At 53.3% G+C, this 23,749-nt stretch overlaps 6 protein-coding genes across 6 annotated transcripts; 5 read left to right on the forward strand and 1 right to left on the reverse strand.

Annotated features, from left to right (window-relative positions):
* Positions 1 to 282: 282 nt before the first annotated feature.
* Positions 283 to 6,682, forward strand: HD553DRAFT_271542 (ribosome 60S biogenesis N-terminal-domain-containing protein; the record flags this gene model as incomplete). Its single annotated transcript, XM_046177719.1, has 13 exons — positions 283 to 421; positions 486 to 637; positions 699 to 842; positions 907 to 1,135; positions 1,195 to 2,676; positions 2,751 to 3,431; positions 3,494 to 3,596; positions 3,658 to 3,990; positions 4,164 to 4,889; positions 5,018 to 5,180; positions 5,237 to 5,842; positions 5,903 to 6,220; positions 6,284 to 6,682. The coding sequence occupies 13 exons, from the start codon at positions 283 to 285 to the stop codon at positions 6,680 to 6,682; spliced, it is 5,475 nt and encodes a 1,824-aa protein (XP_046037132.1).
* HD553DRAFT_310204 (uncharacterized protein) lies at positions 6,616 to 7,460 on the forward strand. The gene has a single exon (XM_046179820.1). It carries the CDS (start codon positions 6,744 to 6,746, stop codon positions 7,050 to 7,052), a length of 309 nt encoding a protein of 102 aa, XP_046037133.1. The 5' UTR covers positions 6,616 to 6,743; the 3' UTR covers positions 7,053 to 7,460.
* An 83-nt stretch (positions 7,461 to 7,543) lies between these two features.
* Positions 7,544 to 13,026, forward strand: HD553DRAFT_341578 (uncharacterized protein; the record flags this gene model as incomplete). The annotated part of the gene is made up of 9 exons (XM_046182648.1): positions 7,544 to 8,583; positions 8,661 to 9,109; positions 9,163 to 9,308; positions 9,375 to 9,857; positions 11,162 to 11,446; positions 11,515 to 12,126; positions 12,205 to 12,254; positions 12,314 to 12,499; positions 12,576 to 13,026. The coding sequence occupies 9 exons, from the start codon at positions 7,544 to 7,546 to the stop codon at positions 13,024 to 13,026; spliced, it is 3,702 nt and encodes a 1,233-aa protein (XP_046037134.1).
* A 926-nt stretch (positions 13,027 to 13,952) lies between these two features.
* HD553DRAFT_323608 (uncharacterized protein) lies at positions 13,953 to 15,394 on the reverse strand (the record flags this gene model as incomplete). The annotated part of the gene is made up of 8 exons (XM_046181411.1): positions 13,953 to 14,098; positions 14,171 to 14,178; positions 14,258 to 14,326; positions 14,406 to 14,574; positions 14,636 to 14,671; positions 14,756 to 14,948; positions 14,982 to 15,133; positions 15,316 to 15,394. 8 exons carry the CDS (start codon positions 15,392 to 15,394, stop codon positions 13,953 to 13,955), a joined length of 852 nt encoding a protein of 283 aa, XP_046037135.1.
* A 4,950-nt stretch (positions 15,395 to 20,344) lies between these two features.
* HD553DRAFT_349670 (uncharacterized protein) lies at positions 20,345 to 22,227 on the forward strand. Its single transcript, XM_046183472.1, has 7 exons — positions 20,345 to 20,904; positions 20,973 to 21,053; positions 21,139 to 21,219; positions 21,365 to 21,544; positions 21,612 to 21,701; positions 21,769 to 21,861; positions 21,929 to 22,227. The coding sequence occupies exons 1-7, from the start codon at positions 20,396 to 20,398 to the stop codon at positions 22,101 to 22,103; spliced, it is 1,209 nt and encodes a 402-aa protein (XP_046037136.1). The 5' UTR covers positions 20,345 to 20,395; the 3' UTR covers positions 22,104 to 22,227.
* Positions 22,228 to 23,228, forward strand: HD553DRAFT_310221 (uncharacterized protein). Its single transcript, XM_046179821.1, has 3 exons — positions 22,228 to 22,655; positions 22,731 to 22,794; positions 22,892 to 23,228. The coding sequence occupies exons 1-3, from the start codon at positions 22,304 to 22,306 to the stop codon at positions 23,046 to 23,048; spliced, it is 573 nt and encodes a 190-aa protein (XP_046037137.1). The 5' UTR covers positions 22,228 to 22,303; the 3' UTR covers positions 23,049 to 23,228.
* The last annotated feature ends 521 nt before the right edge of the window (positions 23,229 to 23,749 follow it).

Consider the following 23,749-nt stretch of genomic DNA (forward strand, 5'->3'; position numbering starts at 1 on the left):
TCATCCGCTCTCTCTGTATCTCTCTCCCTCCACGACATCAACAAGCAACAAGGCAAAACAGATATATGCGTGTTCAGTTTGCCTCCGCGATTGGCCCCGGCTTTACGGCAATGATCATCGGCCTAGTCACGTGATCAATCTTTCTTGTGAACATCTATCCGCCAATTTCGGTGAGCTGAGCCATGACGAAGGTGCGATGCCAACGTTGCTATCTTATCGCAAGGCGTTCAGTGGTCCCGTATTTCTGTACACCTCGTCAGCTCATATCGATCACTTCTTACCATGGCTGAATCCCTCAAACGCAAGAGAGGGGCGCAGGATTTTGTCCCGATAGAGGGCAAGAGCTCGAACGTCAAGCCTGCAAGAGTGTGTTCGACCGGGAAAGATGTCAAGGCTGCGATCGAATCAGGCAGCAAGGACGGTAAGTTGACAAGGCATATCATTCCTGATCGATGGATTGCGCTGATATTACTGGAGATCTCTAGCCATTGTGGCTCTCGAAAAGCAGCTCCGAGTTGTTTATTCGCAACAGGCCACGATTTCCTTGACTCATCCCAGTGTCGTGATCATTCAACAATATCTGGCACTTTCACCCAAATGCGATGAGGTTCTCACAAATTGGAAGCATGGAAATGACGTGCGTATGGGTTCGAGCGAACAGTGGATATGCGTCTCAAGTTCTTGCTTCGATTCGACAGCGAAAGAACACGCAGTTGGTGGAAATTTCGATGCAACTCCTCACCACCATGATCAACCTGCTCGTTCCGATCCCGTATTTCCTACCAACGCTCCAGAACTTGGTCGAAAAGTTCTTGGATACCTCTGAGAATTACGGAAACATGGTAGATGACCTTTTCAAGCTCGAGTCCCAGCTCATCGTGTTGACAATCCGTCTATCGTGTATAGCTCACCCGCATGATCCTCTCGACCAAACGAGAGCATGCTCATCTTGGAATGGGCCTTGCGGCTGCCCTCGTTCACGTCGATCCTGGTCACAAGGGATCTGTCAGTCGTATCAATGGGAGGATATGGACGATGATCGCCGATAGTGGATGTCTTCGAGCTCTGCCGAAGCTGCTCAGTATGCGGCGCAAGGGAGGCTTCGCTGCTCAAGCCGATCCCATGGACAAGCCTGGTGAGTCTGCGATATGTTGTATAATACGATGCAATATACTGATTCAGTAACCTGAATAGATATCCGGCACCTCACCGTCCACTTTCTGTTACCGTTCCTCGCCTATCCTCTTTTCCTCTCCGGGTCGAAACCGATGGTCATTCCACTATTTTCCAACCTGAAGGACGACCCTGCTCGGACCATTTATCGGGTCTTGGACGCCATCTGGGATGCTATCAATGCATCACCTTCGTCGGCGATCAACCGCAAAACGTCGGTCGCTTTATTGCACGAAAACTCTATCGACGGGATCGTGAAGCTATACAAACGAGATGCAAACGACGACGAGGATGACAAGGTGAACGAGGTCTCGCCTGCGGAGATGGCTCATCAGTTCCTTTTGAAAACTTGTACCAATCCAGGTACTGGGGTGTGCTTCCCAGATCAAGGATGGTACAAGCGTAAAGGCAAAGGAAAAGCGGACGACCTGCATATGATTGAAGCGGATCTCGACGGCGGAGATGGAGGCGAAACCCAAAAGGATGGAAGTGCCTATGGTACTAAAATGCTTCACAATCACATTCTCGGAAATGTTGTCCGGCGGATCGGCGCACGAGCAGTCGAAGAACCCAAGGTCGCCGAGTTGGTCTACTCGATCTTGGGATCTTGCCCTGAACTGGTTGCAAGTTTTTGGCCGCATTCGGGCATTTCCGTCGACCCCCGACTTTCGGCGAAGTGGCTGGCGACTATGGCCCTCCTGGGTCATGTGATCTCCTTACCGTTGCCGCCAAACGACACGTTTCACGTTACAACTGGCATTACGAAACCTGACGGCAGCAAGGAGATGGTCGTTAAAGCTTCACCCCCCGCGCTCCAGGTTATCATCGAAGCAGTCTTGCCGTCGCCATTGTCCAAACAGCACCTAAGCAAAGGACTGCAACACGGGGTAGGCCTGGTTCAGCACGAGACCGCTCTGACCCTCGCACGAGCCCTGCAGAAACTCTTGCTTGTTAAGGCTGCTTTCGCGAAGCTCAGCAAGGAGGTTCGACATGATATGGGCAACCAGCATTTCGACGACCCCTGGTCGAAAGCTTTGCGGGAATTGGAAATGGAGGCACGAAAGCGAGTACCGGAGGTGCCGGTCATCATCGCGTTTGCGCAAAAGTCTGCGGCATCTCAAGCGCTACAAGCCTCACTCGAGGAAGCGGACGACGGCGAGAAGGCCAAAGCTGTGTTGCTTACCGAGTCGGCACTGCGTCTGTTTAGACTTTACTACCACGCCTTGCCCAACATGGCCGCCGAATTCCGGTTCGACGTCGGGAAGCTATTGGTGTCATCTTCAAGCGCTAAACAAGAAGCCGCTGCTCGCAAGATGGCTCGAGAGGGTAGCGTCATCGATGATAGCGGCAGTGTTGCCAGTTTTGGAACTGTCGGGAGTGCTGGGATGGGTGGAGGCTTCGGTCAATCGAGGGGGGATGTAGCGGAGTTCGATGCTCTCAGTCAGGTCCACGTTCTCGAGCTGTTGGCATCAGTTCGAGAATGGGACTGGACTGCCAAAGCAGGTACGCTGCCCTTCTCTGACGATCAGCATATCCACGGCGTGATCAGCTTACCCTCAATCATCCTTTTGGAACAGCCGGATCCGCTTACTCGTACGTCTACCACATTCTTCAATTGAGGCTATCCACGCCGCATCTTCGAACGGTCCAAGTTACGGACAAGTTGCTTGCGGAGATGATAGGCGAATCTATCATGTTCGATCACGACCGAAAAGAATGGAATCTCTGGGTAGAATGTCTGCCGAGGACCCGAGCCCTTGGCGTCAAGACGTCTGCAACGCTAGCCCTGGAAAGGCTGCATCTGCTCGGGTTCGTCGACGACTGCATCAGGAGATGTATGAAGACACCATATCGGTACATCGAAGAATCTGCAAGCTTGGTCGCGCAGCACCCCGTCAATATCGACCGATCAACTTGGCCGTCTCCACTGTTGTTCGCCATGTTTGAACAGTTCCAGGCCAAATTAGCTGGGCATCATATCGCTGCGGATGCTGCCGAAGTTGTTCTCGCGTATTTGCGCAACGTGGTGCTCGCCATGACTGCCAAGCAGTCTGACCTGGCTTTCATCCAATTGCTCAAAGGACGGCTTCAGACATGCTTGTCTGCCGCCGAGCTCAAGCGAGAGACCGCACTACCGAGCCTCTCGACTCAACTCGCAGTACTGGCTATGCAGCTCGACGCTTTCGCAGGACGTCCTAGCGCGGCTGTCGCCGAATCCGTCGCCAAAGACGTTGAAGGTACGCAAAAACAATCGATTTGTCTTTGGGCACGAAACTAAGGCAGACCTTTATCGTTTGATTTTCCACAGGTGAAGATGAAGCAGAAAACCTTCGAAGGCGGGTGCTTAACGCTCCACCGGGCACCAGTTCGAGCGTGTGGAATGTTCTTCTAAACGGCAATCTGAAGCCCGACACCGTCGCTCAGTAAGTCTTTTGAGTCATCTAGAAACAGTCAGCTCTGGCCTGATCTATGCGACTGGTACAGACTTGTCTCCGTGACGCCTTTCCCGGTCCTGCTGGCCGATCTCAATGAGGACATGGACCTGTCTGCGGCTTTCGCCCTACTCCGTCAAGCCTGCATGAGCTCTAGCTCCGCCAGGTTACGCTCGTTGCAGTACGCTTGCATACTCAATCGCCTGACAGGATTCAACGGCACGACTTGCTTAATTGGTCATGCGATCGAGCTTCTAGTCGTATACCTGGAAGTCGATGGATCCAAGCCGTCAGCGAATAAATCCACCAAGATCAGACAGTTAGTGGCGACTCCTGCCATCCAAGCAGTCATGATGAATCGAGACCAGCGGATTCGCAAAAGTGAGTTTAGCCATGGAAAGTGACGTACGGTAATTGACTCGACCTTATCGGTTGCATAGATTTAGTCTTCGTACTCCGCAACGCATCACCTCTAGACTCTGCGGTCATAACGGAAGTTGCCGAACACCTTGGGGCCCTTTTCCTCGGCATGTCTGATGACGAGCAAATCGCTCATAGCCGCGCCTTTGCTACTTGGGTTCGGTACCTACCGAGGAATCTCGTGGAACAGATCTTTGTCAGCTTTACAAATGGAAGCAGGAGGGATCGTGATTCTTTGCACCTTCTCGCCAAGCTCTTACAAAGAAACAAGTCAGTGACGTTGGTGCTGTCTCATCTCAAGTTTATTCTGGCCCACAAATTGCAATTACCTGCACTGGAGGGCACTCGGTCGCTCGGCACATTCACCCGAACGAGCGCAAGCTTGAGTGGACGAGAAATGGAAGATGCAACACGTGGTGATGCCATCAATGCTGAGTTCGACCTCGCTGGGATTAATCTAGCTTCGCTCTCGACATCCGCCTTGCAACTCGTTGCATTCTGTTCCAGCTGTAGCCGCGATGGCCCAATCAGAGTGACGAATGCCATGGTACAGGTCAATTGGACATCCGGGTCGCTGCGGCGACTGCGGTCCTTGTACCAGGAGGTCGATCTCGAGGCTATCGAATCCTCTCGTCCTGGCTTTGTCTCCCTAGTGACGGAAAGCGCTCTCGCGGACACTGCCGCCGACGCAGATTCTTTCTTGACCAAAGTCAGACCGGTTCTGCTTGATAGGGCAAGCTTCGACAAACGGCTGGCTGGCAGTATCTTGGGACTTTTGCGGGAAAACAGTATTGCCTTTACCCAAGTAAAGATTCAGTTGCTGCACGACTTGTCGGCAATGGCGCCAGGCACTTTCTCAGTCAAGTCAGTGCTGGAGGGGGTTGTGCAATGGCTCACTCCCCGCTTGACTAGCGATGTTCCTTTGTCCGAGAAGGAACTGTGCGCAACGGAGACCTTGGGTAAGTCGCAATGGCTGCTCGCACAGCTCTCAGTGCTGATACTATCGTGCACGCAGATCACCTTGTGCGTTCGGTTGAGCTGGAAGTTGCAGCACACCTGGTGGAACCCCTACTGGCTGCTGTCATACAAGGCCGACTCCACGATCCAGCAGTCGTCGCCTTGGCCGCCGCTCTTTGTGAGAAGTCATCCATCAAGGTCAGTCACGTGCATCTGTCTACAAGGAGCTATATCTGATTGCCAGACCTCTACAGGCAATGGTTGTTCGACAACATCTACAACTCCTGCTGAATCCGGACAAGCTCAACAAGGCTATGAAGCACGACCCAGTCAGGGCACGTCGGAGCGTCGCAACAATCGCGCTGGCCTTGTTCAACTCGTCGCCTTATTCGGCCTGTCAAGTCTCATTCATTGAGCCTCTTATCCGCCTGTACAAAGGCAGTTTGGACCCCGCCGATATCGAATTGATGGCCATCTGCGGCCTGTATGAACGCTACAAGAGAACCTCTCTATCGAGAGCTATCGTAGCGCTTTGGACACCGCAAATGAACATGGCAGCCGACGAAAACGAGACGGCACTTGAAGCGATCAAGCAGCTTGACCCGAAAATCGTTTTCGCTACCTGCATAGCGTTCGAGCGCAAATCGCTCCGACCGGAACACAACACCGTGTACGACGCCCGCTTCGTCCTCAGTCTGGTGGCAGCTTGCTTGCGGGAAGGTCCCCTTACGGGCTTGCAGTGGGTCGAAATGTTGAGAAGCAACGTGCTTGCTCTGGCAACGTGCGCGTTGTCTTCCAAGTTCTCGGATGTCCGGCATATGGCGGGAACAGTTCTCGCAGCAGCCGTCGAGATGGTACAGGTGAATATACTTCGTGCCCAGTGCATTTGACCCAGAAAGCTAAATGCTCAACACTCGCAGACTACGCCCTTCCAAGAACAATCCGCTCTGAGGCGTCTGCTCAGCCTCTTGAGACATGGTGTGACTACCGGAGAGGACGGAACGATCGATCGAGTACCGTTCATGATGGCGCTCTTCTTCGCTCATGCGTTCCGCACCATCGGCGAACCATCCTCGTACCTGTACCCGCTAGTCAGCGCATTCTTGTTGCGGAGACCGATCATGGACTTCAAAGACGTGCCGATGCTGTACGACCTACTTTACGCCGCGGGTCAAGGCTCCAAAAGGGAACGAAGGTGGATGGTGCGGTTCATACGAGATTCTGTCAGGTCAAGATCGGTGAGTTCGAGTTCCGGTGATCAGTCGACGTCAGTCGCGCTGACCCATCAGGTTTTGTTTCAGGACTGGCAAATCTGTAAGAGGCGACACACGTTCGCCTTGCTAGCGTCCATCTTCCAGTCGACGACCGAATACAATCTCCGGACTCTCATCATTCAGGCGCTCCAATCGATGACGGCTGTTCCCGAGGCATCGATCCATCTTGCCGAAAAGGAGGGTCTCATCGAGTGGCTCGAAATGGCCTGTCTAGACGATACCGGCAAGGGAGTTGCCCTGGAAGACATCATGGTCATCCTCGAGAATTCTGTCTCCGCTCTGGTCTCACGGGACATGTCCAAGTCGAATAAGATCTTTGAGCGGGAACGACGATGGCATATTCAGATCTTAGGTTGCATATCGCGAATCGCACCGGTGCGAGGTGGGTCGAACAGTCATTCCGTCGCATACATCTCGCTCGAGTGACTGACTGACACAGCCTCTTGCAAAAAATCTAGACCTTGTGATCCTCCGCCGATTGAGCGAGATGGTTCTCCGAATCTCCTTGACGACTCGATCAGCAATCGCTACACAAGCTCTTGCCGTTCTTGCGGACAATCTTCGTGATCTCGACCTCGGTGATGCCACTGTACTGGATCAACAGGACTGGCGGACGACCGCAGAATCACTGCTCCGCGCGGGCATGGCGTGGGATCCCGATACGCTGAATCCGAGCGAAAAGACAAAGGCCGCACAGAGCCTGTCCTTGCTGTCCTGCCGAGTCGCTGCCTGCCCTGGACCTCTTGGAGATTGGGTTCGGAAGGAGGCGAAGGCCTTGGTGGGGCTGTCAATCTAGATCGATTGATCCGGCGAGCCTACTGTACTACTGATGAGCATCTGAAAGGATTGATTGATCGAGATATGCGCCGTCCTTGCCATGCCATGCCGGTTTTCCTTTGTTCTAATCACGCGGACCCAAAATTTGAGCTAGCTTCCTTTGAAACGCGTTCTCATCAAAGGGGTCCAAAGGGAGTTGGATAGGTAGATTGCATCATGATCTTTGATTGTGCTTGATCCTCTTCTCAGGATATACAGGATGTTGAATGTCCCGCCAAACTTCAGGCTTCTCGATGTCATCAGCTGCAACTTGATGTTCTACGTTTCCAAGCCGAGTCGTTCGGATTTGAATTAGCTACTTGCTCGCTCGCCGCAGCAAGAGAGCGACACGCGGAAGCGATCACTTCTGACCGCTAGCTTCGCGTTTCAACAAACCAGTAGCCAGTAGCAGGTCCATCAAAAGTCAACAAACGCTGCAGCCTGACCAACCGGTGGGAGCAGATAACCAGGATGTTGGACTTGTTCAGGATACCGTCTGTCAGGAGGAAAAGGCGAAGGGATTCGACTGCGTCAACCTCTGTCCCACGACTTCGATCTTCAGCATCTCTTCCCGATCTCAACGTCACGAATCAACCCTTCTTCATCCCCGACGAGGCATTTGACTTGGCGAGACTACGGGCAACCGCCAAAACTGGCCTCGAACCTCAAAGTAAGATATCGTTGAGTCGATCCAATCAGCCTCGCTATAGTTCGGCTCCTCTTCAAAAAGGAGCAGAGGTTCAGAAGGTCGATTCGAATTCGCCTTTCGACAGGATCCGGTCCGTGTCAATCACTTCGAGGCCTTGTTCCGCCTTGAGCAGTACGACTACGGGGCCCACTCCAGACTTTTTCTCCCACCAAAAAGCCCGACGCTCCTTCACCTCCGTGCGCACCGCTGAGACGAAAGTTATCATTGGTGAAGCCCATCGGCAGGAAATGAACAAGCTACGGAAGCCCTCTACCGGGAGAAAGTATGTCGAGCCGCTGGAAAGCGATCCCACCTATACCGTAGGACCCAAACCGCACCATGCCTACCATCCTTTAGCTGTTCAGGATGTTTCAAGCGACTTTGATACTCGCTCTGGAAGCCTTTCAGACCTGGGTGCGTCTCAATCAGTCACACTCAACCCCGTTTTCCAAGAAGGATACGACGTTTCTCGGGATTTCCGCGTCTCTCCCTCAGCGACCAGCGTGCGACACACCAATGGATCCGTGTACGGCGATCAAGCGGGAGCCCAGGAGGTCTCGCCGTCTTTCCAGCCTTCTCCGTCATTTGCGACGTCTGGATCGACCCGCAGCGTGCTAGACCGACCGAGAAAGAGCATGATTTTCCATCAAGCCCAGCATGAGGCAGAAACGGCCGGCTCGGAAAGATCACCCGGAGAGGCGAAATCGAGCGAGAGCAAACCCAGGGCTACGATCAGCGTTAGCTCGGTGAAAGGGCGAAGAGGCAGGGACGTGCACGGCTTGAACCTGGTCGTCTGTGGAGCCAAGGGGATCGGTAAGACGAGGTGAGATTGTGGTATCCTCGTAGATATAGGTGGAAGACGTACCGCTGACCATCCTCATGCGGTGACTCTGCGGACAGCTTTTCGAGACTCCTAATCGATATGCACAAGCACCCGGATCTCGGTCGTCATGTACCAGGTCTGCTTGTCGGTGAAGAATCCTCCGGCAACCAAAGTCAATCTGGCCAAGAGGTTGCTTCACTTCGAGCCTTTCAGCGGTGCATGCCGACCCGTAGCTTCGAACAGCATTCCGTACTGCTTACTGTGGATCGCCTCGCGTCCCCTGTCCCGACCAATTTTGCGAAGCGACTTTCACGCTATCCAGGCAAACCAACCCAAACTCTACATCCTATCAGCATCATCGATACACCTGGTCTTCACGCTACGGATAGCATCGAGAGAGAAGCAGCTATAGCAGGATTGGAACGGCTGATCGAGGGAAGAATGGCCGATAGGTTAAACCGCGAGGTTCAGGTTGAACGACGCATGAATCGCGGCGGCACGGAAGACGATCATCTGATCCATCTCGGTACGTACTCGGCAGTTCGCTGTGACGATTGCTTACGGTCTATTGTACGACAGTGTTGTATTTGATCGATCCCGGCTCAGTGTTGTCACGAGCGGAAGCAACGTCATCGGATCCTCCGGTTTTCGACTTCGTCGACGAGGAGGCCAGCAAAGCCGCTGACGCGTGGAAGCCTCAGCTGCGCCAGGAAGATGTGGCGGCAGTGAGTCGATCTTGGTCGAGCTTCGGCGTGTGTAGCAGGTTCAACTAACTTCCTTGATCATCATAGATCTCACGTCTTTCGTGTAGGACCTCTGTGCTACCGGTGATCGCAAAAGCTGATACACTGACTTCACAAGAACGGGTCGTAATCAAGCAGGCGGTCTGGCGCGATCTTCTCGCTGCTGGGTTATGCGATGGTCTTACCGTGTTTGAGGGGCTAGGCGACCACCAGCTATCCGACCGCCAGGAAACGGAATCCTTGCATCCAACTGGGAGCCCTTTCGAGACGCTCGACGAGCAGGATGTGGTCTATACCAATACAGCATCTAGATTCGGAAACGACACGCTTGCACGAATCCTCCCCGTGTTTTCCGCGAATCCAGAGCTTTCCGTGAACGAAAATCCAGAGCCTACTTCGGCGGTTCAACATATGCCTCTCAGTGGTTGTCTCTCTCGAAAATACGCTTGGGGCGACATTAACGTCTTAGACGTCCGGATCACGGACACGGCTGGCCTCTATGCTTCTATGCTGTCCAGGACGTTCACAGCTGTGAGTTCGGGGTGTTGACAGATGCTGTTGGGGTCAGTAACCAATAACGAGCCGTTGATGTGGGGCAGACTCTGGTGGACAGGACTCGGGAAGAGCTATACGAGGACTACAGAACAGAGCGGCTTGCGCTGATACGATAATCGTTCAGGTGTTCATGACTTCGACTGGTCTCAAGCATGAACCGGGATCGGCATTGTATCTGTATCTAAGCTTCATGAAGGGCCTTGCTATCGCTGAGAGTAGCGAACGCTTCCAGTCTCTGCTCAGCTGCGTGGTACTTGGGTAGTCTTTTCACGCGTCTGGCCTGCAGAAACTCGCCGCGTGGTCCGTCCGATCGTCAATCCTGCGCAGGTCGCTCCTGAATATCACCTCACTACTACTACTACTACCGCACACACTACTCGATTGCTACTTGATCAACGACCAGTGGTCACGTTACTGGACTCACCCATTCAGCTAGTGCAAGGGGCCTCCGGAGTTATCATAGACCTAACCCATACCGCGAGATCGAGGAGGAAATCACCGTTCCCGTGACTGCTGGGGAGCTGATTACAGGTTCAGCAGGGACGGCTCCTTCAGATTGTCACTACCGTCTTACGAACGAGGGGATTCCGCTCAAACATGGCAGCTGTACCCATCCACGCAAGCGGATCTGGCCTCCCATTCCCTACTGAAAAGTATCCTCAAATGAAGCAGGTATTCGTGCGTGAGGTGAAAACACGCACCATCCGCACGGTGAGTGCGAAAGCCATATTTGTTTGTCTTGTAGCGCAATCTGAAATTGAGTGAGAGGCGTTCGTTCCAGCTTGAACACGGAACCAATACAGCTTATCAGGAGTTCGTCCCACCAATTGCTGGAGAACCTTGCCCAGCCCACTCGGAGGGAAAGCAACGATCGGACTTAAGCAGGATTTGTGGCAAGGATACTACCAAGTGGGGAGCATCAAATGTTGATCGTCAGGCTAGTAAGCAGTATCAGGCCACTTTGATACATCGTACGAATACTTCCCTGGGTCTATCTTCGCAGGTCAGTTCGCGGTGCAGACGGTCAATCCGCCAACACGTTTTCGCAGCGAGCATTTCGTGCCGACTACTCGACCGAGATGCGATTCAAGTGACTGGAAGAGGGAAAGGCAACATGACAAATCGAACGAACGGGATAGAGAGGCACAACACCAGGAGATCATTCGCCAAATGGTAATCATCTTGATCGGTTTCTCTCCGGAGTTATAGTCGAGGTGGACTGACGACCTGACTGATTTGATGGTCTCTCTGATTGATATCTTATCTTCGCGAAGTGTCAGTCTCGACAATGTCATCCTCGGAGCGCTGCGGGGTCATCGAAAGAGGGATCGGCCAAAGGGTCGGCGAATAGTCTGGCAAATACCGCACCATCTCATCTACCTAAGAGACCGGAGATAGCTTTCCCTGGAGGCTCGCTTCTAGGCACGACTCACATGAACGGTGTCACAAGCAACATGTCAGCTAGCAAGAGATCAGAGTCGGAAGTCAAACCCGGGTTGCCAAAGAGGCCGGAAGTCGCTTTCCCTGGGGCCTCGTTTCAAGGAACAGCCCAGATGAACGATACCGTAAGTCTCTAGGACCAGAGAGGGCCGATGAATAGAGATGACTGAAAACTATTGCCTCCCTTCTTAAGCGATGGAAGAGAGATCGCTTTTCTGATGGTCGACCCGAGACGAGAGCAGCTTGGGACCCACCATCCCACAAATCCGGCAGGAACCAACAACACGGTCAGGTCAGACCTGATTATGGGTCGAGCTCCATCTCGAGTTCCTTGCTCAGGCCGGCCTTTACGCCAACGACACCAATGCGTGATCTTCCCGAATCCCACCACCACCGACTTCCAGACCCTCAATCTGCCTCGCACACAAGCACTGGCTCCAGTCTACTTCAACCAGTTATCACGACGACATTTCGATTGCAAAATACCGCCCAGTCCAAAGACCAACAAGTCATGAAACCTGCGACAACCGGGATCATGTCCAAACCGCACCACCTTGGCCTGAATAAAAGTAACAGAGCTCGCCTGCAGAAGATTCTTGCTCCATTGCAGGATAAGTTGCAAGTCGATCAGTCAGAATGGTCTAGGTTCAAGCTTTGGACTGAGATTGGAGAAGAAGGGCCATACTGCCGTACTCCGAGTGGACGAAAAAGATCGTCACCAATAGACGAAGCTCGCATTCTATTTCGAATCAAAGCGGACGACTTCTTCTATTACATTCAAGGTGGCGATGATAGGGAGAAGAATGTCTGTTGATAAGCTTTCGTATACCTATCTATGAGTCTTGCTGATATCTTTGTGACAACATCGATAATACACTTTTAGCCTCCTCTTGTCCCTGAATACGTATCAGCCAAAATGTGGCGGAGACGACGGTGCGTAAGATCAGTTCTCAGTCGAAGCAACTGAATTTCAGCTGACTCGAGAGTTTTAGTGCGGTTTCGCGATCGAGCGTCGTGGAGACAGATATGCAAGCTCGTTTCGATCGATTGCAACGCTTCGTTGCCCAAGTGCCCTCAATTCCGATGGACTTGTTGAAAAGATACCCTCTCTTGGCTGGAGTTGCTTTTCGTGCGATAGAAGGGGGTGCTTCGGAACACTCGACGAGCAAGATATCTGGGTGAGTCGAACAGGTGATGTATTCAGAGTCGCGTCCATTCCGCTTGCCCGACAGCTGATTGATGCCTCCTTGCCAGAGGGCGAGATGGTCATTTGGGATCCTCCGATGGGCGCTTCGATCAGAACCTGCGAAGGAGGCCCTGGGTACCTGGAGAACCTACGCGGGACCAGATCAATATGTTCTGCAAACGGTTCATGCGTATTGTGGACAGGCACATCAAGTTCCTCATGAAGGGTAAGCTTCCGATCTCGGTGCGAATGTTGCTCAACAAATTGATGTCGACATCCGCCACCTTCATTACGGAAGAGGTCGCACAGGAACAGCAGACTACGGGATGCGTCGCACTTGGAGGGAAAGAGAAGAAGAAGCTTAGGAAACCCAGCAGAAAGGTCGCTAAGGTCGAGCGAAAAGCTTTGAAGAGATCCTCTGAGACCAGCGGGAGACAGGCCAAGAAGCTCCTGAGAGCCGCTAAGTTTCGAAGGATGAAAAGAGCTCTCGCCGCCAAGCGAAGGTATGCTTACTTTTGATCGATAGATCAACCCGATTCGTTTCGCTGATTTACCTACTCCCCGCATCGGATGTTCAACGGAACCACACCTTGATAAAGCGCCGAATGAGATGTCTGTGTGGGGAGCTCAGAAGTTGGGTTCCAGGACGTCAAGGTTCAGCCATTTGGCGACAGCTATTGTTGTCGTGGCCGAAAGTGCGACGTGCGTAGCGGATGTCGTATTTGTACCAGTTTCACCGCGGACCATTTTGCGAGCGTCCGAACATATTGATAGCTGAAAGTATGCGGCATTTTCGTTATCGGAAGTCAACCTGTCTACTGCGCTCGTCTTGTGTGTCAGACGCGATCGCCCGGCGTGATCTAGAGACACGGGCGATGATAGCAAGATTATCGGAAGGGTCGCCTAAGGCGATTGGTATTCTAAGAGCCAGAACAAAGGATGTATCCAACGTTTTTGTGGTCCCGCTTGCGTCTCCTGCTACTGCTACTGGTATGAAAAAGTCACTGACATATAGGTTCGCGCAAAAAGACAACGAGAACCAACATGGAACAAGATCCCATCGTGCATGCGCATGCATGCACTCACGTCATTGCTTAGGTCACCGATCGATCGATCATGTGCTGCTGACAATTTTAGCCGTCATGAGGATGCTGCCATCAGGTCTCGGTGCTATATTAGTCTCTGTTCGAGTAGGAAAATCAGAAATCGGTTCAAGCAGGCCGAATTTGGAATGACCATGCTTACGGTCGGGCTTCCGCATCTTCGTGTTAATGGTAGAAACCTACAACATGCTGGGATATTCGACACTAGCGATATGCATCATTCGTCCTCAAGCGCAAAGTCGTAAGTACGATCGTTCAAGCCTGCTTGTTGTTCACGGTTCCGTCATTCGAGCATAAATCGAGATGTCTTTAGAGAGCGTATCATACTACAAAGCTGCGTGCTTATGTGAAAGAGACTAGTTCATGACAGATAGATAGAGAGAGCGAGCGTGCATCGGGAAAACTTGTCGCCGTTGAGAGAGCCAAGACAGGACCATCGATCACTGGATTGTCAGGGCGACTCAACGACGATGTGGCAAAGTTTCGACCTATGGAGGAGAACAGAGCATCGAAGATCAGCGTGGTCGTGTGGACGAGGCGATGAAGAATCGTCGACTCACAACCGGATCTGTCAACCGGGATTGAAATCGGTCAGTTCAGTGTCAGAGCTGTGTCCCTTATGGCAAGTCCAAAGTGGAGGTGCTCACTGACGATCAAGGTATGGGCGTGCTTGGCCTCGGTCCATATCATCCTGAATGGGAGTCATCGACGAGAGACTAGATGAAAAGCAACTCCACATCAGCAGTCGGCGTTGGAGATGATCAATCGTCGACTCACAACCGTCAAGACGCGGACCGAACAACGCAATCGATGCTGAAGCCGGCCCGGCCATTGCTGCTCGCGAACAGCAAGAGATGGAATGTTGGACTCGTGGTCCGTGTCGATGTGTAGTGAACGACAGCGACAACCTCGTCAAGACAATTGAGTTCGAGCGAAGATTGCGAGCGTAGTATGACTTGAAAATCTGGTGATCGACAGCGTGTTAGGACTTTGTACCGCTACGAAGCATGATTCAGAAAACTTACCAAGAATCCCGAGATCGTCGCAGCTTATGATCTCACCTAAGTACGCCGCACAAGATCCCGAAAGTGCTGAGTCAGTCAGATGCCATCGGGTCGGCACTGCTCAGGTCCTCTTGAACTTACGATGGGAACCCCGCCGTCTCGGACTATAAGAGAGAGATAAAAGTTGCGAAACGGAACTTACTTGTGCACCCAGGACGCGGCCGACGCCGCAATAGTCGTTCGAGTCGACCGGTCTTATGTCACGATACGCAAGTGGTATCGGAGGGGATCGATCAGAGGCGCAATCAACGCATGATCTTGTACCATCAGTCGTCTATGCCGTGTCATAAAAGGTATATAAGCTCACGCGTCGGTAGAGTCGCGGTCGAACGCGTGGCTTACCATAAAGAGAGTGGCTGTGACCGTTCCTGCAACACGAGACGGTCGGGGCGAACCGGTCGAGCGTGTCACAAGAACGGTCTACCGGTGACTCGACCACCGGCGTCAGCCTATGACGACCTGTACACGGAGGATCACTCCCGGTGAGGGCGAGCTGGTGTCCGCCATCCAATCCAGCTCCGACGGCCGAGCTGCGAACGTGGCAAATAGCAACAACAATATCGAGGTGTAAGCCCGAGTCGCACGATGGGAGGCATAAAGGCCGGTCGGGATTGGGAAAGTTGTTTCGAGTCGATACTCACACCTAACTATCACTCGGGCCGCTGGGATTCGCTGAAGCTCGAAGTGAACCCCTCGGTCGAGTCGAGGTCGAAAGAACATATCGAGGGCTGAAATTCCAAAGGTGTACGAGCCGATGATCGGTGCTGGTGGTCGTAAGCCGGGCCAAGTTTGCCATCGTTCATCGGACGTTGGTCCAGGGGGAGGGGCGAACGTAATGTCTTCGAGCGGAGCATAGCCGCGAGATCATCCCGCAATAGGATAGGAAAGGAATGGCGAGGGGGGAAGTTCTTGCATGCGAATGCCGTAAGCGAATGTGCCGAGGTTGAAAGAACATGTCGAGTGTTGGAGTCGAGAAGTGTATGAAGCGATCATCGATTGAACCGGTGATCGAAGGTCGAGTCGCCCTATTGGTCCTGGTTCGAGAGTGGCTGATGGTGGTCGTGGGTCAATCCAGATTCGCCGACGGAGAGGATGGCAGGGGGAATGTAGGACTCGAGCGTCCGTTTTTAATATAGGGGTCACGACTACGATAACCTCGTCGAGACAATTGATTTCAAGCGACGGTTACGAGCGGAGGACATGGTTTAAATCTGTCCGTTCGTCGATGCCAAGTTAGATCCAACTTGCTTTCGGACACGGCCCAAGAAGGAACTCACCAAAAATCCCGAGAACCGTAGCAGCGCGATCTCACCTGAAGTACACCAGGAGGAACGGCAAAACGCGACAAGTTAGTCAGGTCGAGTCGAGTCGAGTCGACGATGATCAAGCTGGCGTGCTTACGATTCAGCGCACCGACGACCAAGTAGGAAGGGGATGGAATGGGAGTAGGCACCAGCGAAACGCGATGAAATGGGAGTATACACCAGCGAAACGCGATGAAACAGACCCTCCTCAGCATGACCGTCTGCCGAGACAAACGATCACTCTCGCGGTTAACAGCCACCCGATTCCCCGGGGGCGAAAGTAGAGAACACAACAAACGTCTACGGTCTTGTCGTTAGGTCCAGCCGACTTTGAATATAGGAAATGAGAACCTGTCAGACCGAGATCAAGCGGACAGCGAGCCGACAGCTTCGACTTACGATTCATCCGAGCCAAAGTAGCTCGGCACGAAGCAAAGTGGCTCGGCACGAAGCCCCGTTCGACTGCTCGAAAGCTGAAGTTCGGCCGACTTTCTCCTCCCGACTGGACGCTCGTGGGCGGCGATAGGAAGAGGACAGCGGATGTACGGGCTTAAAGAGGGGGAAGTGCACCGTCGAAGGGGAAAGGAAGGAAAGAGCAACGATGAGATGTAGAAGGTGTAACGAAAGGAACGAGGAAGGGCGATCGATAGGATGTTCTTGCATGTCGACGTCTTCGCGTTTCGATGGTTAACAATGATGATCTTGCTCGTAGTCTAGTAATTTTTGAGCTGAGTAGAGTAGAGGAGAGTAGAGAGCGACTGGGCGAGTGGAGAGAAGGACTCCGGGAGTGCTCCCTCTATATACTCGTCCCAGAGGCCCCCCCCGGCCCCCAGGTGGAAAATTCGAGCAACTTCGAGCATCCGCGTCGCCTGATCACGCCATCCGAGCCGAGAGTCAAGCGCTGAAGTTTGCAAATTCTTCGCTTTTCGGCGATATCGTGCGATGGGAGCGCGTCGGCGTTGCCGGTTTTCTGATAACAGACGAGTTCCACATGACGTGGAATTACGCCCGGAGGTCTGATCACGCTTCGAGGTGGTGGCGGCATCGTCGAGGTATGGCAGTATTGAGAGCCAAGCGGTTGCTTCTGGTATGCCATAACTATAGACGATCTTGTCCGGGACCAGCATGGTGTAGGTGGTCGGCAGTGAGGCGACCTTGTTCCTCGTTCTGGTCTTGCCCTAGAGTTCGAGCTTAGTTTCTGCGTTGTAACTTGCTGTTCGATGGCTCCGAAAAGTGTTCGTATTTCCCCTTGTTGGTTCCCAAAGCTAACGTCCGAAAGAACTTGGCGAGGAGACACCCTGATCTGCCTGGCAAGCCAGACGACCGTATGGATAGCCCCGCAGCACCTGAACAACCCTGATCTGCCTAGCAAGCTAGACGACCGTATGGGTATGCCCGTTTAATTCGCGACTAGCCCCTAAGAACTTGGCGAGGAAACACCCTGATCTGCCTGGCGAGTATATATATTTGAATTCTTGCTGATGACCAGTCCCAATTCTTTTGCTGCCCGAAAACCCAATCTGACCCGAAACCCATCGTACGATCTCCTGATCCCTGACCGAGAGACCGAGACAGAAATGTCTCGGTCTCGTTCACCTCGGCGTGATAAGCGATCAACGAGCGCGAATCATCGCCCATTCGACGTCAAGTGGATCAACCTGAAACGCGTCTAGTATGCCAACGTGTTCTCGCCATCTTCTAGTGGTGGGCCATAGCATTTTGTAGATCAGGTAGGTGTAGGATGTATAGGGGTCCCCCGCAAATTTCCGAGCCACCGTCCCAAGCCAATGTCCCTTCTGTCCCTCCATCGCGCCATCTGTGATCGCGATAGGGGTAACCCACTCGACCGACTGATATTAGACACTTTCGCTGACGGGGTCCAAGTATGGTTTGCCAATCGGTCTGAGAGTTGTATTCTCGCTCTGAATCTAGATCATGCCCGACTGTATGTTGTCGGCATCGCAGACACGCGCTTTGGCCATCCCATGCTTCCCGGATGATCTAAGAGAAGCGCATCCTTCGTGACGTCCAACAACCGCCCTTTGGTGTGGAGAAGGGTCCGATCAAGGGGTAGTCCAAGCGTGTACTCAAGCGCCATCTTTTCCGTGTCGCCTAGCAAGGCGATTAAGGTCCAGACTGGATGTTCCATCTGATCAGCCAGTCGAACAGCAGGGAGACGACGCGTGTAGCCTTTTGAACATTCAGGTAGCTCCGATAAGATTGTCTGCAGTACTTCCATTCGCATCTCAGTCCTGGTTTTATTCCCGGACGTAGCCCATTAATTCCCGACCGCAGCTATGTCTGGTATATCCAGGCGAACTCTTGCGACGATGGTGAACGAGCACTGTTTGCCACCTGTCTTCCAGACGTAGACTGATGTCGGCCAGAATTTGAGACGCTGTGCTTGGATATCTTTCCGGCTCTCCACAGCTCTTCACAGGACGAAAGAAGACGGAGGATGAGTGAGGAAGGAAGAGGTAGGCGTGCGGACGTGGACCAGAGCATGCGTGTGTCCCAACGCGCTCGCATCTCTACCAGCCACCAGAAGCGCGGGCGAAGCGCACGTCCACGGGCCATCCAATCGAATCGATCTGGCCTGACGCTGATAAAATACATTGCTTTGCAACTGATCAACTGACTTTTTTATGATCTGCCGGTGCATGCTCCATCGCCTATCTTCGGGAGGCCTTCGCCGACGGGTTTGCAAAACACTGCGGGGACCAAATACGTTGTGAGCGTTATTCACCTCTCGCCTCCGTATCCCCGCCGATGTGTTGGCCCGGTTTGTCACAACACCGTTTGCCTGGGTCGGAACGTTATGCACCTCTCGTCCACCCACACGGGCAAGCGGTTCGGTCGGCGGCTCTCCAGTTCGATTGCGATTGGCGGCTGGTCGTCTCGCCTAGTATTTTGTTGGCGGAAAACATCACTGGAATATTACCGCCAAGGACGCAGATCTACGCGACTCTCCCTGCAGTGTATTATTTAGGTGAGTCAGCCCTGCCCGCTTGAACGGAGAGACCACGGGATCTCAATCTGGAATTTCCTGATATATCCAATCCGAGAGCGTTTGCGAAACAGACCGGTTGGCTGATTGGACTCCGACTTTGACTTCGGTTACATCTCAGTCGATCAGGAATTTGTAGCATCTAGGTTCACGCTCTAGGCTCGACTTATCAGAACATGCATGCATTAACATCCCTCAAGGTAGTTGCAATCGGATGCGAAACGCGAGAAGCTGGTAATATCATCGACGCACCCTAAAAGATCGGAAGAATTCGGCGACATGGGTTGGCGCTGGCGACTGGACGGAGACGCCTTACAAAATTTCAAAGGGAGATCGATGTCGACAGGACAATATGGGTCGGTCGGGATGAGTATGTTTGACAGCGCATGAGGAGCGCTATCAACTCCTAGCCCTCTTCTCTCACCGCAAGCCGAAAGCACAATCAGCTACAAGGTTGTCCCTCTGGCGCAATACGAGCTCTCGGGTGTCTCTGGAAATGGTTTTCGACTTTGTCCAAGTGGTTACCCTCTTACTTGGATTTGGGCAGAGGCAACGTCGACTGTAGAATAATCGACGAAAAGAAGAACAGCGCAAGCCTCGATTTACTCCGCGCCAAACATCTGTTTCAGATCATCGGTCGGGTGGAGGATCATCGTCTCTGATCCATCTTGCCGAACCTCGGCGATAGCATACGCCGGATCACCGTCCTTTGGATCATGACGTACTGATGGGTCTGATGGGCGACTCGGTCAGCCGACACGCTATCGCCGATACGAAACGTATCTGTCTTTGTCTCGCAACGGCAGCGAGAGCGACGGACGACAAGAAAGGAAACCATCGGTTAAACGACAAGGACCCTCCTTTCAGAGAGATGGCTGGAAGGATCATCGGACCATCGGGTCCGTTCCGGTCGGAGTCGAAAGGAGGGTGATGATGAAAAACGGTGGAACAATGACACGCAAGCGGCGAAAACGGAGCGGTCGACCGAAGTATATACATATACAGAGGGCGAAAAGGCAAGAACGCCGGGAGGGCACCCCAACGGCCCATCGACTAGACTTAGTATCGACTCTCGAGTTATCGAATCGAAATACATTTAGTATCGGACCTCAGGAGCCTTGCAAGATCGTAGACAAGATGACGGACAGCGTGAGAACGAACCCGCGCTTGGCCTGCGCTTCCAGTTTGGCTCGCTGGCTCGCTCGCTGGAATCACGGTCGTCCAATAATGGGATGAAGATATAAAGCTAGCTTTCGTCCTCGCAACTCTCTCGCAACTCTCTCGCAACTCTCTCGCAACTCCCTCGCAACTTTTTCGCAACTCTACTCGAACTCGAACTCGAACTCGAACTCTACTCGAACTCGAACTCGAACTCGAACTCGACCCCGAACCAGAACAACTCACATCATCATGGCTGGACGGCGTTCATATACCCCCTCTACTCATCGTCGTCGTCGCTCTCGTTCGCCCGACTTGTTGGCCGCGTTTCGACATTGGCTCGATCAAAGAGGTCTGTCTCTCAGCCGAGCGAGAAGGCTCCTTCTTAGTCGGCACCTTCGCGGCAGAGTTGTGAGAGCGGGAGGGGCCTTCAGGGAGCGATTGGATCGGCTGAGCGAAGTGTGGCGATCACCGGTGGCGGACCGACGACAGCGATTGGTCGAGGCCTCCCCATTGCTTCTAGTCGCCGTCTTCCTCCGGGATCAGGTGACCGATTCGCTGGAGGAAGAGCTTGCTCGAGTAAATTGGTCGGTATATGTCGAAACACCTGCACCCGCACCGGCACCCGCACCCGCACCGGCACCCGCACCCGCACCGGCACCCCTTGGCTCGCTTCTCCCCCGGTTTGGTGCTCTTGGCTCGGAGGATGTCAAGCCCGTCATGACCGATGTTGCCGCCTCTGCGATTCCTGTTCCGATCGAGTACGTCGCGTGTCGAAACCTCCTTTGCTCGTTCGCTCAACCTCATGCTCATACCGCCATCACAACAGCAACGACAACAGCGTCAAGGACGATGCTGCCGCCGCCGCCGCCGCCGCCACCACCACCACTGCGACCCCTAGTCCGATCAGGTACGTCGCTCATCGAAACCTCCTTGTTCGCTCAACTCACCTTTCACGTCATGTTCGTACCATACCGCCATCTCATCGACGGCAGCAGCAGCAGCAGCAACAACGACAACAACAACAAAGGCGACGACGCCGACACCCACAAGGTCGCCGCCCCTGTTCCGATCGGGTACGTTACGCATCTGCCTCCTGCTCGTTCGCTCAACTTACGCATCGACCTTCTGCTTGTTCGCTCAATTTACGCATCGGCCTCGTTCGCTCGTTCGCGTTACTCACCTGGCACGTCATGTCCATGTCGTCAATTCCATCAACAGCAGCAGCAGCAACGACAACAACAGGAACGACGACGACGCTGACGACGCCGCCGCCGCGACTTCTGTCCCGACTGTTTCGACTCCTGCGGCGACGACCCAAATTATAAACAACAATATCAACAATCATTATTATGGGAACGTGTTTTTTGGGCCGGTCTTCAATATCGGCGGCGCCAGCGGGTAAGTCATCGGTCGGTCTCACGTCGTCGGCGGTGTTTGATGACGATGCTCGCGATCGTATCGGCAGAAGCAGCAGCAACAACACCAACGGCAATGCCGACGTGAGCAGCAGCGGCAGCAGCAACAACAACAACAACGACAATGGAGGCGCCAGCGGGTAAGTCATCGGTCGGTCTCACGTCGTCGGCGGTGTTTGGTGACGATGCTCGTGTTCGCGGCAGCAGTAGCAGCAACAACACCAACTGCAACGCCGACGTGAGCAGCAGCGGCAACAGCAACAGCAACAACAACAACAACAACAATGGCGGCACCAGCGGGTAAGTCATGGGTCGGTCTCTGATATCTTCGGCAGTGTCTGATTATCGCTCGTGTTCGCGACATCAGTAGCAGCAGCAGTAGTCAAGACGTCGCTGTTCAAGCCAGCAACAATTACGGCATTCCCGAGCCGGCCGGGCGAGTCCCGTCGGCTAGCGAGCTCAGGGAGCTCAGGGAGCTCGAGTTTGACTGGAACTCGGAGTCGGAATGGGAGCCTTACAATCCCGAGTTGTGGGATCAGTAGCGTGCATGTGTTGCGTAGATCGCGTCTCGATAATAATGAATATTTGTATCACCGGATCACCGTACATACCCTCCCTATATCCCTATATGGCCTATATATGCAGATGCAGATATGCAGACGAGGTGCGAGCTACGTATACATCAACCGGTAAACGTAGCTGTCGAACAGGCCACGTTAAGGACTTCCATTAGGACCGAGAAATGCAACTGACCGACGACCGACCTACCCGGGTCAACCGATATTCGGCTCCCCCCTTCTTCCCTGTACCGGCACTCCTGCTCGTCCTCATACCTTTCCAACTCTTCGTACACTTCTCTTCGCACTCGATAGCCGCCTACGTCAAGGATACAGTCGAGGGTCTTCTCGGGAAGGGGTTCGTTGCTGCGAGTTTCAAGTTTCTGCTCGGAGCCGTAAGCACCTCTTGCCCGTCGTCCACCGCATTTCGCCGTCTTTACAACTTACCGGACTCGACCTTGTTTATCGAAGCACGGAGCGGAAGCCTCGTACATGCTATCCCAATGCATCAAGTATCACTGCCCAGCGGATGTTGGTGTAAGAAGCCTACGCCCTGCCGATCCTTGAATGGCTGCCATCGAATAGGTTCACTAAATCGGACACGTCTTACAGGCCAAGTACGTCGTGACCACCCTCTTGTTCGGGTTTGTGGGGATACAACAGTTCAATCGGCAAGGTCAGTCTGGTGTACACGATCTCCCCCGATCTTACGGCCTGTTCCGAGTCTAGCGATACCGAGTTCCGATTTGACGATACGACCGTTTTTCTTATAGCGAGGATAGCGGAGAAGGGGAAATCCAAGGGTCTTTGATGAGGGAGACGCTTCTATACCGGGCTTGTGGCCGTACAAGAGATGTCGAGATTAGGATGATCAGAGATGGACGAGATGATAGTCCAGCTGGCGATCGCGATAGCTGTTCAGCTAGCTAAAGGCGACCTGGGTAGTCTTGACCATAACCGTGCGTTTTGCGGGTATGCGAGCCGACAGTATCAGCGGGAGGGATCGGAGACCATGACAACAGATGACGGAGAAGTTGGGCATGGTCATCGGGCTTCTCTTCATGTTGTCATACTTTTACATCTACTCTAGGCGAAATACAACTCGTGACACCTCGGCTCGATTACAAATTCCGGGGACGACAACGACGATCAGACTGGTGTGAGGTAATAACGTGGGCTACCAGGGGGTTGGGTTGGTGTTACGGTCGAGAACGTCAGAACGATGGGATGATGAGATGGTTCGGGTAGTGGAATGATGGGAAGCTGGGTGCATCCCCGGCCAGATCGAGACGGAAGGGTTTCGAATGGGAGGGACAGTCCAAGGGTCTCCAATCCGAGCGATAGGTCCGAGGTCGGACGGTTGATCCAGATCGCATCGGCGACGTCAACTTCCGACCGTCTATAGCGCATCCCGACTTTCAGACTTCGAGTCTCAGGGCCAATGTCCGGGTTTCGTATCCTCGTGCTCCCGGCGTTCCGACTCTCGCTTCCGAACCGGATGTGACCACACCTCCGACCCATCTGGCCGTTGTTGGGCTCCATCCCCCTCGCAAGTCCGAGAGAAGTCGGTACGGCTCGACCCGACTTTCTTTCCCTTCGCTTGATCCGTCGATGTATCTTCTCTCCCGTCC

Source organism: Filobasidium floriforme, assembly GCF_021052385.1.
Source record: "Filobasidium floriforme strain CBS 6241 chromosome Unknown HD553scaffold_9, whole genome shotgun sequence".
Taxonomy (NCBI): domain Eukaryota; kingdom Fungi; phylum Basidiomycota; class Tremellomycetes; order Filobasidiales; family Filobasidiaceae; genus Filobasidium; species Filobasidium floriforme.

Bases quoted from the DNA above. Each gene is read 5' to 3' on its own strand.
- HD553DRAFT_310204 (XM_046179820.1), top strand. From the start codon at position 6,744: ATGGTTCTCCGAATCTCCTTGACGACTCGATCAGCAATCGCTACACAA.
- HD553DRAFT_349670 (XM_046183472.1), top strand. From the start codon at position 20,396: ATGGCTGGACGGCGTTCATATACCCCCTCTACTCATCGTCGTCGTCGC. The intron at 20,905-20,972 runs GTACGTCGCGTG...CCATCACAACAG, and splicing joins GCGATTCCTGTTCCGATCGA to CAACGACAACAGCGTCAAGG. The intron at 21,862-21,928 runs GTAAGTCATGGG...TCGCGACATCAG, and splicing joins AACAATGGCGGCACCAGCGG to TAGCAGCAGCAGTAGTCAAG.
- HD553DRAFT_310221 (XM_046179821.1), top strand. From the start codon at position 22,304: ATGCAACTGACCGACGACCGACCTACCCGGGTCAACCGATATTCGGCT. The intron at 22,656-22,730 runs GTAAGAAGCCTA...CACGTCTTACAG, and splicing joins ACTGCCCAGCGGATGTTGGT to GCCAAGTACGTCGTGACCAC. The intron at 22,795-22,891 runs GTCAGTCTGGTG...TTTTTCTTATAG, and splicing joins ACAACAGTTCAATCGGCAAG to CGAGGATAGCGGAGAAGGGG.